This window comes from Staurois parvus, unplaced genomic scaffold, assembly GCF_062004578.1.
Source record: "Staurois parvus isolate SC_StPar_1 unplaced genomic scaffold, SC_StPar_1.0 ptg000387l, whole genome shotgun sequence".
NCBI lineage: Eukaryota > Metazoa > Chordata > Amphibia > Anura > Ranidae > Staurois > Staurois parvus.
In genome coordinates, this window is record NW_028318183.1 from 5,816,145 (window position 1) to 5,830,566 (window position 14,422).

General features: G+C 39.7%; 1 protein-coding gene across 1 annotated transcript in view; it reads right to left on the reverse strand.

The window, feature by feature from the left end:
* The window catches only part of ATP8A2 (ATPase phospholipid transporting 8A2), an 870,132-nt gene that overhangs the window by 650,682 nt on the left and 205,028 nt on the right, over positions 1-14,422 (reverse strand). Inside the window, exons 9-12 of the mRNA XM_089685820.1 lie at positions 14,197-14,324; positions 13,921-14,032; positions 10,569-10,734; positions 6,086-6,213 (exon numbers count right to left, since the gene is read on the reverse strand). Of these exons, the coding sequence (XP_089541946.1) occupies positions 6,086-6,213; positions 10,569-10,734; positions 13,921-14,032; positions 14,197-14,324 (534 nt within the window). The remainder of the gene's footprint in view (positions 1-6,085; positions 6,214-10,568; positions 10,735-13,920; positions 14,033-14,196; positions 14,325-14,422) is intronic.

Consider the following 14,422-nt stretch of genomic DNA (forward strand, 5'->3'; position numbering starts at 1 on the left):
ATTTGTGAAAAACACTCTGTGATCTCCACTTCTAGTGCTCAAAAGGAATCCTCCAAAGGCTGAAATGCCTGCTCACCTCCCCTCCTCGACCCACACAGGGCCACCAGGCAAAAACTCCCCTCAAAGGCAATCCTTTCCTCCAAATAGCTCAGCAGGGGACCTCTGGACTTCCACTCCTCCTCCTCTCACCTCGTCATATAGGACACAAACAAAAAGCTTCCAATAGTATAATACCGTTTAATTAGGAGTAATTCGGCATAACAAACTTATTCCCACTCACATGTAGTCTTTGAATACAGCGCTTTCCACCTCACATCATGGGTGTATTCTCATTCACATACAGGGAGGGAAACAAATATGGCCGCTACGTCCGGACAAACGTTCCCACGTGACCGGAAGTGACGTGATCTCGAACTGGGAATGGCGTTCCTTTTTTATTGATGCCGCACTCGATGCAATCCTATTTAAATGCTCCTATGCTGTTTGCGTGCCCCGGTACGGGGATTTGAACTCACGACCTCGTGCTCGCAAGCCCAGAGCCTTACTGCCCGCGCCACTGTCAGAGATGGAACGCCATTCCCAGTTCGAGATCACGTCACTTCCGGTCACGTGGGAACGTTTGTCCGGACGTAGCGGCCATATTTGTTTCCCTCCCTGTATGTGAATGAGAATACACCCATGATGTGAGGTGGAAAGCGCTGTATTCAAAGACTACATGTGAGTGGGAATAAGTTTGTTATGCCGAATTACTCCTAATTAAACGGTATTATACTATTGGAAGCTTTTTGTTTGTGTCCTATATGACGAGGTGAGAGGAGGAGGAGTGGAAGTCCAGAGGTCCCCTGCTGAGCTATTTGGAGGAAAGGATTGCCTTTGAGGGGAGTTTTTGCCTGGTGGCCCTGTGTGGGTCGAGGAGGGGAGGTGAGCAGGCATTTCAGCCTTTGGAGGATTCCTTTTGAGCACTAGAAGTGGAGATCACAGAGTGTTTTTCACAAATTTTGCATGGACTTTTTGAGTTTTTTTGGACACTGAGTTCACTTGTTTATCACAGTATCAAGTAGCAATCCTATTTCATTTTGCTATAGGTTTATCACAGGATATATGTATTACATTATTTGTTACAGAATCACTGTTTTTGATTTATAGGTTCTTCACACTTATCACGATTTGTCACAATTTATTATGTATTATTATGTTAAGTGATGTATCACTGATATTCGAGGATTTATTATGGTTTTTTATCACAGTTTTTTCAAAAGGCAAGAGTAATTGATATATATGAGAGGTGTTTATGTATTTTAAGTTTTTTATCACCGTACAATATTGATCATTTTAAGTTCAGTTGGTAATTTTAGTTATACACAGAGGGAATTGTTTTAGATAATTTGGGAGCGCTTCACTATTTAATGTATGTCAAGCCGTGATTTGTCATAATTATGATGATTATGGCTTACAGCTCATGAAAACCCCAAATCCACAATCTCAGAAAATTAGATTACATGCAATCAATAAAACAAGGATTGTACATAAAACAATATCGGACCTCTGAAAAGTATAAGCATGCATATGTACTCAGTACTTGGTTTGGGCCCCTTTTGCAGCAATTACTGCCCCAATGCGGTGTAGCATGGAAGCTATCAGCCTGTGGCACTGCTGAGGTGTTATGGAAGACCAGGATGCTTCAATAGCGGCCTTCAGCTCTTCTGCATTGTTCAGTCTCATGTCTCTCATCTTTCTCTTGGCAATGCCCCATAGATTCTCTATGGGATTCAGGTCAAGGGAGTTTGCTGGCCAATCAAGCACAGTAATTCCACGGTCATTGAACCAGGTTTTGGTACTTTTGGCAGTGTGGGCAGGTGCCAAGTCCTGATGGAAAATGAAGTCAGCATCCCCATAAAGCTCATCTGCGGAAGGAAGCATGAAGTGCTCCAAAATCTCCTAGTAGACGGCTACGTTGACCCTGGACTTAATAAAGCACAGTGGATCAACACCAACAGATGACATGGCTCCCCAAATCAACACAGACTGTGGAAACTTCACACTGGACTTCAAGCATCTTGCAGTGTGTGCCTCTCCATTCTTCCTCCATACTCTGGGTCCTTGGTTTCCAAATGAGATGCAAAAGTTGCTCTCATCAGAAAAGAGGACTTTGGACCACTGAGCAACAGACCAGGTCTGTTTTTCTTTAGCCCAGGTAAGACGCTTCTGATGTTGTTTATTGTTCAGGAGCGGCTTGACAAGAAGAATACAACATTTGAAGCCCATGTCCAGGATTCTTCTGTATGTGGTGGCTCTTGATGCACTGACTCCAGCCTCAGTCCACTCCTTGTGAAAGTCCCCAACACTTTTGAATGGCCTTTTCCTGACAATCCTCTCCAGGCTGCGGTCATCCCTGCTGCTTGTGCACCTTTTTCTTTCACGCTTTTCCCTTCCACATAACTTTCTATTAATGTGCTTTGATACAGCACTTTGGGAACATCCAACGTCTTTTGCAATTACCTTTTGAGGCTTTCCCTCCTTATGGAGGGTGTCAATGATGGTTTTCTGCACAACTGTCTGGTCAGCAGTCTTTCCCATGATTGTGATTCCTACTGAACCAGACTGAGAGACCATTTAAAGGCTTCGGAATCCTTTGCAGGTGTTATGGATTAATTAGCTGATTAGAGCGGGACACTTTGAGCCTAGAATATTGCACCTTTTCACAATATTCTAATTTTCTGAGATTGTGGATTTGGGGTTTTCATGAGCTGTAAGCCATAATCATCACAATTATGACAAATCACGGCTTGAACTATCTTGCTTTGCATGTAATGAGTCTATCTCATATATTAATTTCACCTTTTAAGTTGCATTACTGAAATAAATGAACTTTTGCATGATATTCAAATTTTTCGAGTTTCACCTGTAAAATCCATTATGTATTGTGCTAATCCTGCAAATGTTTCCCCAGATTCCAACATCTTAGCTTTATAGATGTGGCAACCCTGTAAAAAAAAGAAAAACAGATAGAAAGCCCCTGCACCGAAAATTACTGAACTACATTGTAATAAATAGAAATGGTGAAAATGATATTTGAATAAGCTTTTATAAATTGGCCAAAATGTAAAATAAAAAATAAATAAAAAGATGGCTATTTCAAATCTGTTATAAAAAGTTTCCTGTGTTTCAAGGATTTTGTTCACATTGGAACTGCCTCTCTCCCCATACAAGTCAATAGAATCAAAAGCAGCTTGAAGCAGGTCATAAGGAGATCAAATACTGATCAACTGTAAATGAGTACAATGGGGTTAATTTACTAAAGGCAAATAGACTCTGCACTTTACAAAGTGCCATTGCACACTGCAGGAGCAGTTGCTTAGTAAATAAGCAGAAGCTTTGCTGATTTCTATCATCCAATCATGTGCAAGCAAAAATGCTGTTCTTTTTATTCTCCTTGCACGCGATTGGGTATTTTTTGCAAAGTGAAGCTTTATCTAATTTACTAAGCTCTGGAGCATCTGCACTTGCAGAGTCTATTTGCCTTTAGTAAATCAACCCCAATGAATGATCGCAGAAGCCTCTCAAATAGATGTCAAACATAAGTGGAATGCACCTCAAACACATTGCATTTGTTCAACCACTCAAGCCCTTGAGGTATGAGGCCCCATTCACACATTTGAAGCTCCAAAATGCTCAACATGCAAAATCCTATGGTTTTCACCTGTGTCTGTTCACACCTAAACATAGTGTTGTTTAACACTTGCTGGAAAAAGTACATGAAAAAGTTTTCTTTGAGCCACAAGCTTCAAGCATTTTTGGCCCCAGTAGACTTCAATGGGAGCACTTGAAAAGCATATGAATGTGCACAAAAATACACATCACACATTTTTTCATAGTAACTAGATTTAAAAAACATAATAATAATAATAATAATAATAAAGAAAGAAAAAGAAAAAATAAGTAAAACAAAATGGTCAAGCCTCAGATGTTCGTAAAAACACCTGTAAAAATAAATGGTTAAAAAAAGCATGCAGATTGAGCATAGATGCTCATCTTATCTTATTTTGGATACCCTCTATATGAATTCAAAAATACCAATGAAATAATATTAACATGTTACTAAACACACAACAGTAAAATCAGTCTGTATATGCAGTAAAGCATGTTTGTTATACTCACTGTGGAACCTAAGAGGTTAATCCTCTGCATTGTGTAAAAAGGCACATTTGGATCTTCGGTAAAATGCAGCACGCAAAATGTGCATGCGCCATTCAGTCTATATAAGGATTTCACTTGACGTCAGGCAGTATTGACATACCCCTTCTGAAGAAGTGCGTGGCACGAAACGCGTTAAGGAGGAGCCATACACCATGACGTCACGCCTCCGGAGCCTCATGAAGGTCCGGCGGCCATCTTGCTTCTTGGAGGGTCAGTGTACTACAATACAACTAAAACTGATATATTGTTTTTAACCTGCATTTCCACGTGGATGGCTGCATATTTATATAATAAATTCTGCAATACTTGAAATTACTACACTATGGGCTACTTCTTTCTTGGCTCCATATCGAGCTAAATAATTTACAGAGCCCAGTGTGGAGGACAGCTGCAGGGCTGCTCAGGATCCAGGGGAGGGAGATTTCTTTCTAGGCTGCATCATCCATTCCACCTTAAAGGGGACCTCTGGCTGAACATACCTTACACATATATGCATATTTAAAATGCGCATCTGGTGAGTGCGTAATTTTACTATACTCCTGGCACATCACCAAATATTTCATCAACACATTGAATATGATTCATGATCACTTGAATGTAGATCTTCACTCAATGTCACAGATTTATGGACATTTATTTATTTGTTCAATTCCACAAGGACTATAAGTTTATTTATTACTGAAGCACTTTAATGATATTTTTCACTTATTTTGAATTTTATCTTAGCACATTTTACATGTGACCACTTGGCATTTCCCATACTTCATTGGTTTAATCTATTGGTTTTACAAGCGCTGCACGTCAATATTTTATATGTGTTTTGGAGGTTATTTGGTTGCCTTTTAGTGCATTAGCAGCTGTTTTAAGCGCTCACTGATTTCTATACGTTTATTGTGTAAAAAGGCTGTTTGATCCTGACTTTTCTGATCCTCCCCTTTTTCCAGTGTCTTCCTCTTATCTCTTGATAAGACATATTTTTGGAGACACTCTGCACATGCTCAGCTTATTGTGTATTGCTATAGACAGAGGTCAGGGGTTCTGCATCCTCCCAGAGCAGAAAGAAAACTCCTCATAAAAGCTTTAACATTTGCTTGGCTGGACACTAATAGAAGTCACAAGACTGCTCTAACTGATGATGAGAAAAGGTATTTAGCAGTTTACATTTACTAAAATAATTGCATTTCCATGTACTGTGTACTGTGGGACCAGATATAGTGAATGCAGGGTCCTGGGTTTAGTAACTCTTTAATGCTGTTTTGGTTTACCATAAAGGTAGACTACCAGGAAAAGGTGTAAATATACTGCATTATGGACTGTACTTGACCTGTAACACTGGAAATTCCAATCATATATATATGCATTTTTTCCTCATGCTCAACTGAACCAGCTGAATTTTGATTCTGTAAAAGAAGACTGCAACTTAATTCAATTCAAAAGACTTGAAAAACCTTCCAGGATTGTTGCTCTCCTGGGTCCCCTGCAGCTCTTGCTGGTTCCTTCTTCTGACCTTGTTGCCACTATTAAGTCCCCCTTGGGTGGCTAGAGAAGGAACCATTAAGAGGCGCAGGGGACCCTGGACAGAAACACTCATGAAAGCGTTGGTTTTCCTGCAAACTTCACTTGAAGGCAAAGAAAAGGTATTCTTTTACAGGTATGTCCAGTTTTAAAAATTTCAAATAACAACAGACTCGCTTTAAGCTTTATTCTGGAGTATCCATATTATGTGTGGTATACAGTTACCGCTGACAGCTATTTTTTCTCATGGATATCTGGAGATGGCCACACATTATAGTCGTGGACAACAGATACAGTAAATTATATTTTTTTGACGCCTCTTATCAAGTTGTCCCAGGCACAGGCTTTCATGAAACTCATTTCTCTGACTCACCCAGTTTATGAAAAGAGCTTGCGTGAACTTCACCACCTCCAGGGTCACCAGCAGGCTAATGGGGATGAGGTTATTGTACAGGATAATGAATGTCAGGAGATTGTATCCAAAATTGTTAGATATAGCCTCTGTAGAAACAGCAAAGTATAATTATCATTGTGTTCTGAAATAAGAGTAATGCTGAACAGATCATCCAAAACCTACAGAAAATTGCAAAATTGTGGAAATAATTATTATTATAATTAATATTACTATTAATATTTGTGGCCATAGTTACCATGATGGTGCTCAGAGTGGAGCACATGAACCCCCAGCTCTTTTTTATAGTAATGAAGCAGTACTCTTAAACCCCAATTCATCATATAATCCTTCTCCAGCCCTTTACCATCGAGGACAGTTTGGTACAATGAACTCACAAACTTTGTAGCAGCCACAAAAAAACAAAACAAAAAACTGGCTTTGTTCACACAGACAGCAGTTTCGACCGCCCTCTGAAAAATGATTCTTTGTGGATTTCTTCTCAGGAGGGCAGTGGACCAATGGTTTCCAAGCATTCAAGAGACAATTCTGCCAAATCCTGAATGGCAGTTTTTTGGGGGCTTTTTTTTTTTTTGTCTGAACAAAAATTAGCTTGCACTTGCAGCACAGTCCTATTGACTACACTGGGTGAGTATGACAGGCAATGGCACCTCTCAAATTCAGTAAGCCAAGTTAAATTTGTCACAGCCATAAAACATGGATATCAACCACTCCAGCTGCCTTGCTAGGTTTTCAGCAAGTGGTAAAAGCTTGACTGATCTGCCCATTTTACTGCCAGTGTGAACAAGGCCTTAAAGTATAACTAATGTCAAAATTTGATTTTTCATTTTGGATAGAGTGAGGAAGGGTTAAAACACATGTCAAGTTTTTTTTTTAATTGTTTGTACGAATCTGCTGCCTTCTGCTATCTGTAAGTGGCTCTGCTACTTAAAGTTTAACTAAAGGCAAAACTTTTTTTTTGGTTTTAATATAGGTGTACCTATAAAAGAAGACTGTTACTTGAGAAAATTCAAAAGAAAGGGATTAGAACCCCTGTCAGTTGTTATTGTTGGCTGTGCCCCCGTTAAGGAGATTCACCCTCTTTATGTGTTCTGTTTACCATTATCATTTAAAGTAAACGTAAAAACCCGAAATCTTGGGTTGTCCCCAGAAAAGTGATAGAGAGGGAATCTTCCAATGTGGTCACTAGTTTCAAGGGATCCCCTTAAAGTGGTTGTAAACCTCAGTCATGAAATCTGTACAGAGCACAGCTATCTTGTCTCTCTCCAAAGCTTGTTCCTCTCTTGTGCTTGTTCCTCTGTTATCAGCATGTGTCACTTCTGAGAAGCAGACAGCTTGTCTATTCAGAACATAGTTCCTGTGTGCTGTGTGGAGGGGTGTGTGTTCCTTTCCTACAATCAGCTCTAACTGCAGCTCACTGCCCCCTCCTCCGTGATACTGAGAAATGCAGAAGGATTTTACCTAAAATCAGTACTTTTAAAAGGACATACAAAAGTGAAGATTGCAAATAAAGAAGTAAAACGTATATAGGAGAATTTGTTTCACCTATAACAAAACCAATAACAAGACTAATACTGCATTGTTCTCCTCTGGGCCCCTGTAACTGAACTCTTTTGCAACATTCATCTGGAGGTATCTTTTTTAATAACTATATATACCTGGGTATATGTGCACGATTTCACCATGACTCTTGGGTCCTTTGCTGATAATGCCTGTATGTACATCACCAGTCACCAACTGTCTGCAGAGTAAAAAGCTAAAGACCTCCAAACTTCGTGTGGCCTTCAGATTAGCACAACAACAGTGCTTCATAGAATGGGTTTCCATGGCCAAGCAGCTGCATCCAAGCCTTACATCACCAAACGCAGAGCAAAGCGTTGGATGCAGTGGTGTAAAGCACGCTTCCACTGGACTCTAGAGCAGTGGAGAGGTGTTCTCTGGAGTGATGAATCACACTTCTCTGTCTGGCAATCTGATGGATGTGTCTGGGTTTGGCAGTTGCCAAGAGAACGGTACTTGCCTGAGTGCATTCTGCCAAGTGTAAAGTTTGGTGGAGGGGGAAATATGGTGTGGGGTTGTATTTCAGGGGGTGGGGTTGGGCCCCTTAATTCCAGTAAAGGGAACTCTTAAGGCATCAGCATACCAAGACATTTTGGACAATTTCATGCTCTCAACTTTGTGGAAACAGTTTGGGGATGGCCCCTTCCTGTTCCAACATGACTGAGCACCAGTGCACAAAGCGAGGTCCATAAAGACAAAGATGAGCAAGTTTGGTTTGGAGGAACATGACTGGCCTGCACAGAGTCCTGACCTCAACCCAATAGAACATCTCTGGGATGAATTAGAGCAGAGACTGCGAGCCAGGCCTTCTCGTCCAACGTCAGTGCCTGACATCACAAATGCGCTTCTGGAAGAATGGACAAACCTTCCCATAGACACACTCCTAAACCTTGTGGACAGTCTTCCCAGAAGAGTTGAAGCTGTTATAGCTGCAAAGGGTGGGCCAACTCAATATTGAACCCTACGGACTAAGACTGAGATGCCATTAAAGTTCATGTGTGTGTAAAGGCAGGCGTCCCAATACTTTTGGCAACATAGTGTATATTTAATCACATAATTTTTTGGTTGTGCAGGAGTATTTATTAGTTTTCACCTTCGGACAGCAGCATTGTCAGTCTAGGGGGAGGGGAGTGTTAGATGTACTAGCAGATTTAGATATGCTAACAAATTGGTTTGTCTCAATATTCTAACAGCTACATCTGCAGGGCAGCTTGTTCTGTTGAAAAACAACAGACTTACTGGCCAGATCAGCAGGTGAAAATGAAGGAAAGAAATTCTAAAAAAAAAAAGCAAACACTGCCACCACATCTAAGAATTGGTAAGCTGCAATATAATAAATGTTTATTTTTAGGGTTTATTACCCCTTTAAGACTATTGTCAGGTTTCTTTTTCTTGTCCATGTCTATTTCTTCCAGACACATACGGGAGGAAATATCTTGAAATTGAGGAAAAATCAACTCTTAAATAACAGACAGGAACAAATGTGTCCCCATTGAAAGATTTATCATCTATTTCCATTCTGGTGACAATTCTAGTTCTGTATTTCCCATCACTTTCTGTCCTGGTGAAAAAGATCACCAGAACAAAGAAAGACAGAAATAAATTCCTAACACAGGATTTAACATTTTCACACACAAAAAACTTTTTGGAACATAGAGATTATGCAAGTAACAGTAAACAAATATGTATATGACTGTTTCAAATAAAAAAAGAGAGAGATCAAGCTGGTTGAATTTGATTGTATTATCAGCCTAATTCAATTGTTCCATGTTCTTCAATTCAATTGTGAATCTTGTGCAAAATCTGGTGCATCTCTGCATAGAAAACAATTAGTTTCCTTGTTTTATTATCAAAGCTTAATTGCACAAACTGTAGTTAGATGCTGATTGGCTACCATGCACAGCTGCACCAGATTTCGAACTCTCCAGTTTTAGTAAATCAACCCCTGTGTGTATCTTGGGTGAAATCACTGATAAATATACCCCTTTGCTCTGATGATTTCTGAAAGATACGACTCGTTCTTCATGAAGATGGTGAATTCCAACAATCTTTATGTCACGAGTGGCCAACATAATTACTATCATTTCACTATCTATACTCTACATTCCGCTTTTGGCCTTGGGATGTTTTATGTAACTGCAGGTTTGTGGAATGAGATTTATGATAATCTAAGGCTTTGATACTTGGGTTGTAGAATTCAAAATCAATACCAAGTTGTTAAGGTAAAACAAACAGATACCCCATGTGAACTATCACAACTAACACATTCTAGAAGGTTTCCAGGCTGCTTCAAGTGATAATGTCACCATAATTCAAATTAGACAATAACACGGGAGCCTAACAAAGGTGGAACTTATGATGCTGCCTTTTTAATAAAAGCATACACAATGGGCTTTGTATGCTCACTGCCTGGGCAGTAGAGATAGTGCATAGCTCCCAACTGTACTTGATTCAAAACAAAGTCCCTCTGTCCCTCTTTCCTCCTCATTTGTCCCTCATTTTGATCTATATAGTTGTATATAAAATGCACTACTTAGCTATCAAAAAGTGTTTCACAGTGCTAAACCTTTTATCCAAGTTCTAAACTGTTGAATTTGTAAAACTTCAAAAGCAAATATAGAGGAATAATAGTGCTAAAAAATGCACTTGTCGGTTTAACCCATTTTTATTTGTACAATTCTCCTTTAAGGGGGGCGTGTGTCCTATGCCTGCATACTTTTGCTAGTAGGTGTCCCTCATTCCCATCTCAGAAAGTTGGGAGGTATGATAGCATGCAAAATTAGCTGATCTATTGTTCTTTTGCCTGTGCCATAACCAGGATGTTGGAGCTGAAACTACTTTTTCAATGATTAAGAAACAAAGCAGCACATGATAATGGACTCACCACTGCTCCCCAGGTACCAATTGGTTTCTCCGTACTTCCTGTTCCATAACAAGGCCCCGACAGAGCTGACCAGTGCCATGACCAGGAGAATGCAGAACAAAACCAAGATCTGTATGTTGGTCACTTTCTCTACATTGGATCTCTTTAGAGGTGCTTTGGTTGAATTCTGATTAAAAAAAATTTACAATTTAAATTACAGTGTATACATATATACCATATAAATATATATAGTGCATGCAGAAAGTATTCACATCGCTTAACTTTTGCCACATTTTGTTATGTTACAGCCTTATTCCAAAATGGATTCAATTCATTTTTTTCCTCAACATGCTACCCCATAATGGCAACGTGAAAGCAGTTTGTTTTTAAATCTCTGCAATTTATTAAAAGTATAAGACAAAAAAAACCACATGTACATAAGTATTCACAGCCTTTGCCATGACGCTCAAAATTGAGCTCTGGTGCATCCTGTTCCCACTGATCATCCTTGAGATGATTCCACAACTTGATTGGAGTCCACCTGTGGGAAATTCAGTTGATTGGACATGATTAGGAAAGGCATAAACCTGTCTATATAAGGTATCACAGTTAACAGTGCATGTCAGAGCACGAACCAAGCCATGACGTCCAAGGAATTGTCCGCAGACCTCAGAGACAGGATTGTATCAAGGCACAGATCTGGGGAAGGGTACAGAAAAAATTCTGCAGCATTGAAGGTCCCAATGAGCACAGTGGCCTCCATCATCCATAAATTGAAGAAGTTTGGAACCACCAGGAATTTTCCTAGAGCGGGCTGCCCAGCCAAAATGAGTGATCGAGGGAGAAGGGCCTTAGCTAGGGAGGTAACCAAGCACTCTGAAAGAGCTCCAGCATTTCTCTGTGGAGAGAGGAGAACCTCAACATAATATTGAGCAAAGGTTGTGATTACTTATGTGAATGTGGTTTTTTCATTTTTATTTTCAATAAATTGCAAAGATTTCAAAACGACTTCTTTCACCTTGTCATTATGGGGTATTGTTTATAGAATGTTGAGGAAAAAAATTAATTTAATCCATTTTGGAATAAGGCTGTAACATAACAAAATGTGGCAAAAGTTAAGCGCTGTGAATACTTTCTGGATGCACTATATATATATATATATATACACACACACACATACCACACACACACAGTATATACATACAGTTGTGCTCAAAGGTTTGCACTGACTAGGCTAGATAGTGAGCCATGGGCATCAGAAAATAACTGTCAAATGTCCTGCGTAACAAGGTAATGGAACTTTATAAAGATGGAAAAGGGCATAAAAAGGACTTATAAAGATGTCTAAAGCCTTAAATATGCCAGTCATCACTTCCACTAAGAAGTAGAAAATGCAGGGACCTCTGGATACCAAGCCAAGTACAGGTAGACCAAGAAAGATTGCAGCCACAACTGCCAGAAGAATTGTTCGGGATACAAAGGGAAACCCATACGTAACCACAAGAAAAATACAGGCTGCTCATGAAAAAGACAGTGTGGTTGTTTTAAAGGAACACAATATGATGACACTTAAACAAAAATGAGCTGCATTGTCGAGGTGCCAGAAAGAAGCTTTTACTGCATCAATGACACAAAAAGCCCTGGTTAGGCATGTCAGGGTGTTGTCAGGCATATTGTAACTGAGCTTTTTTGTGGCATTGGTGCAGTAAAAGCTTCTTTCTGGCACCTCGACCAAACAGCTAATTTTTGTTCACGTATCACCATATTATACTCCTTAAAAGCAACCACACCATCTTTTTCAAGAGCAGCCTGTATTTTTTTTGGTTGCCTGTGGGTATTTCTTTGAATCCTGGACAATTCTTTTATCAGTTATGGCTGCAATCTTTCTTGGTCTACCTGACCTTGGCTTGGTATCACGAGATCCCCAAACTTTCCACTTCTTAATAGGAGATTTAACAGTACTGATTGGCATATTCAAGACTTTGGACATCTTTTTATGTCCTTTTCCATCTTTATAAAGTTCCATTACCTTGTTACGCAGGACTTTTGACAGTATTTTTCTGATCCCCATGGCTCAGTATCTAGCCTATTTATACACTGATACTAATTGCACTGACACTAATTGCAATTTAAAAAGCCACAGATAACCTCTAATTGGCATTTTAACCTGTGTGTGTCACCTTGTGTGTCTGTACCAAGGCCAAACATTCCAGGGTATGTAAACTTTTGATCATGGCCATTTGGGTGATTTCTGTTATTATGATTTAAAAAGGAGCCAAACAACTATTTGATAATAAATGGATTCATATGATCATCATCCTTTAATAAAAGAGCATTTTTTGGCATGATCAGTCATATTTTCAATATTAATGCCAAAATTTCACATTTTCTGCCAGGGTATGCAAAATTTTGAGCACAACTGTGTATATATATATATATATATATATATACACACACACACACACACGTACACACAGTATATATACATACATTACTTCTAATGGAAATGCCAGACAACAAATGAGATCAGTCAGTGATTTGCCAAAATATTCCAGCACACTAAAAATGTGCTAATATCATGTAGTTCACTTAATTTACCTTCAAGTGGAATTTTATGTAATAAATATAAAAGGGCAAACAGGCAGGATTTATAATGCAGAAGAGACATGTTTTGCCTCTTCTGCATTAAAGCTACTTACCTGCCTTTCCACCCCTATACTGTGAGCCACACAGGTGCAGATCACTGTACAAATTTGGCAATGCCAAATTTGACAGAACTCCTGCACTTGCACAGGAGTGAGGTCATCCTGGCCATATACAGCATCTGGCATTCAGGACCCGGAAGCCAGCAGCCCAAAGATGTCTGCAGCCGGATGGGGAGCTCCGGGACAGCGCATCACGGGATCGGAGGAGTATATTTCCGCTTTAAGAACCGATTTACTCCTCTCCAGTGCAGTGTGGTAACACATGAATTAATGCACGTTACATGCATTAGTGCATTGCTGTACCATTTCATGGCAACCCAAAGCACCTCCAACACACATGAACAGCATTGTAGTGCGTTGTGCTGCGTTGCGTTAGACAAAATGCTACACATCCATTTTTTGTCTGTTCTGGTGCATTAGCAGCCAATTTATTTGAATGGGCTGTCTGAATACAACACAGGTTTACCCTTGAAATAGACCCCGAAGAAAGTTATGAAAAAAACCTTATAAAAGGAGAGATATCTGTGCCCTGTAATGACCAAGTGGATGGCAACCACAGCATGCAGCAAATAACTAAGAATTTGATACTCAAGAACATTTTATACATATTTATTTATGTATTTATTTATACTTTTGCTGAAAAAAGAAAGAAGTGTCAGTGGCGTTACCTGCATGAGCTTGGTGTCATGCCCTGTGTATACGACAATTCCCACAACCCACTGAGTGTTCCTGATTTGGGCCCCTCTTAACAAGATCTGGTCAGGTCCAACAGCAACTGGGCTAAAACAAGAAAGACCATTAGTAGTGATCAGAATGTGCATCCAGCAATAATAATAACAGTATACAAACAATACTAAACACCTCACAAACTGCTCTGACACTGTTTTTGATTGTGCTCTCTCTGAAGAAAGTGACATTAAGCAGTCAAAAAACCCTCAACTGACCTGCTGCCTTCTAGTCGTAGATTTCCAGTAAAGTCATACAGATGGCGATTTGGCCCCTCGCACTCAATCCTTCCCGTGATCTTTACCAGGTCATCAAGGGACTGCAGAGCCGCTGTGGCTGGTAAACCCTAAGACCACATTGACAAAAAGAAAATATCAATTATAATTAAAGAATCCTCTTCACTACGCACTTTTTGCGGCTTATTTTGCAGCAAAGTACAATTAC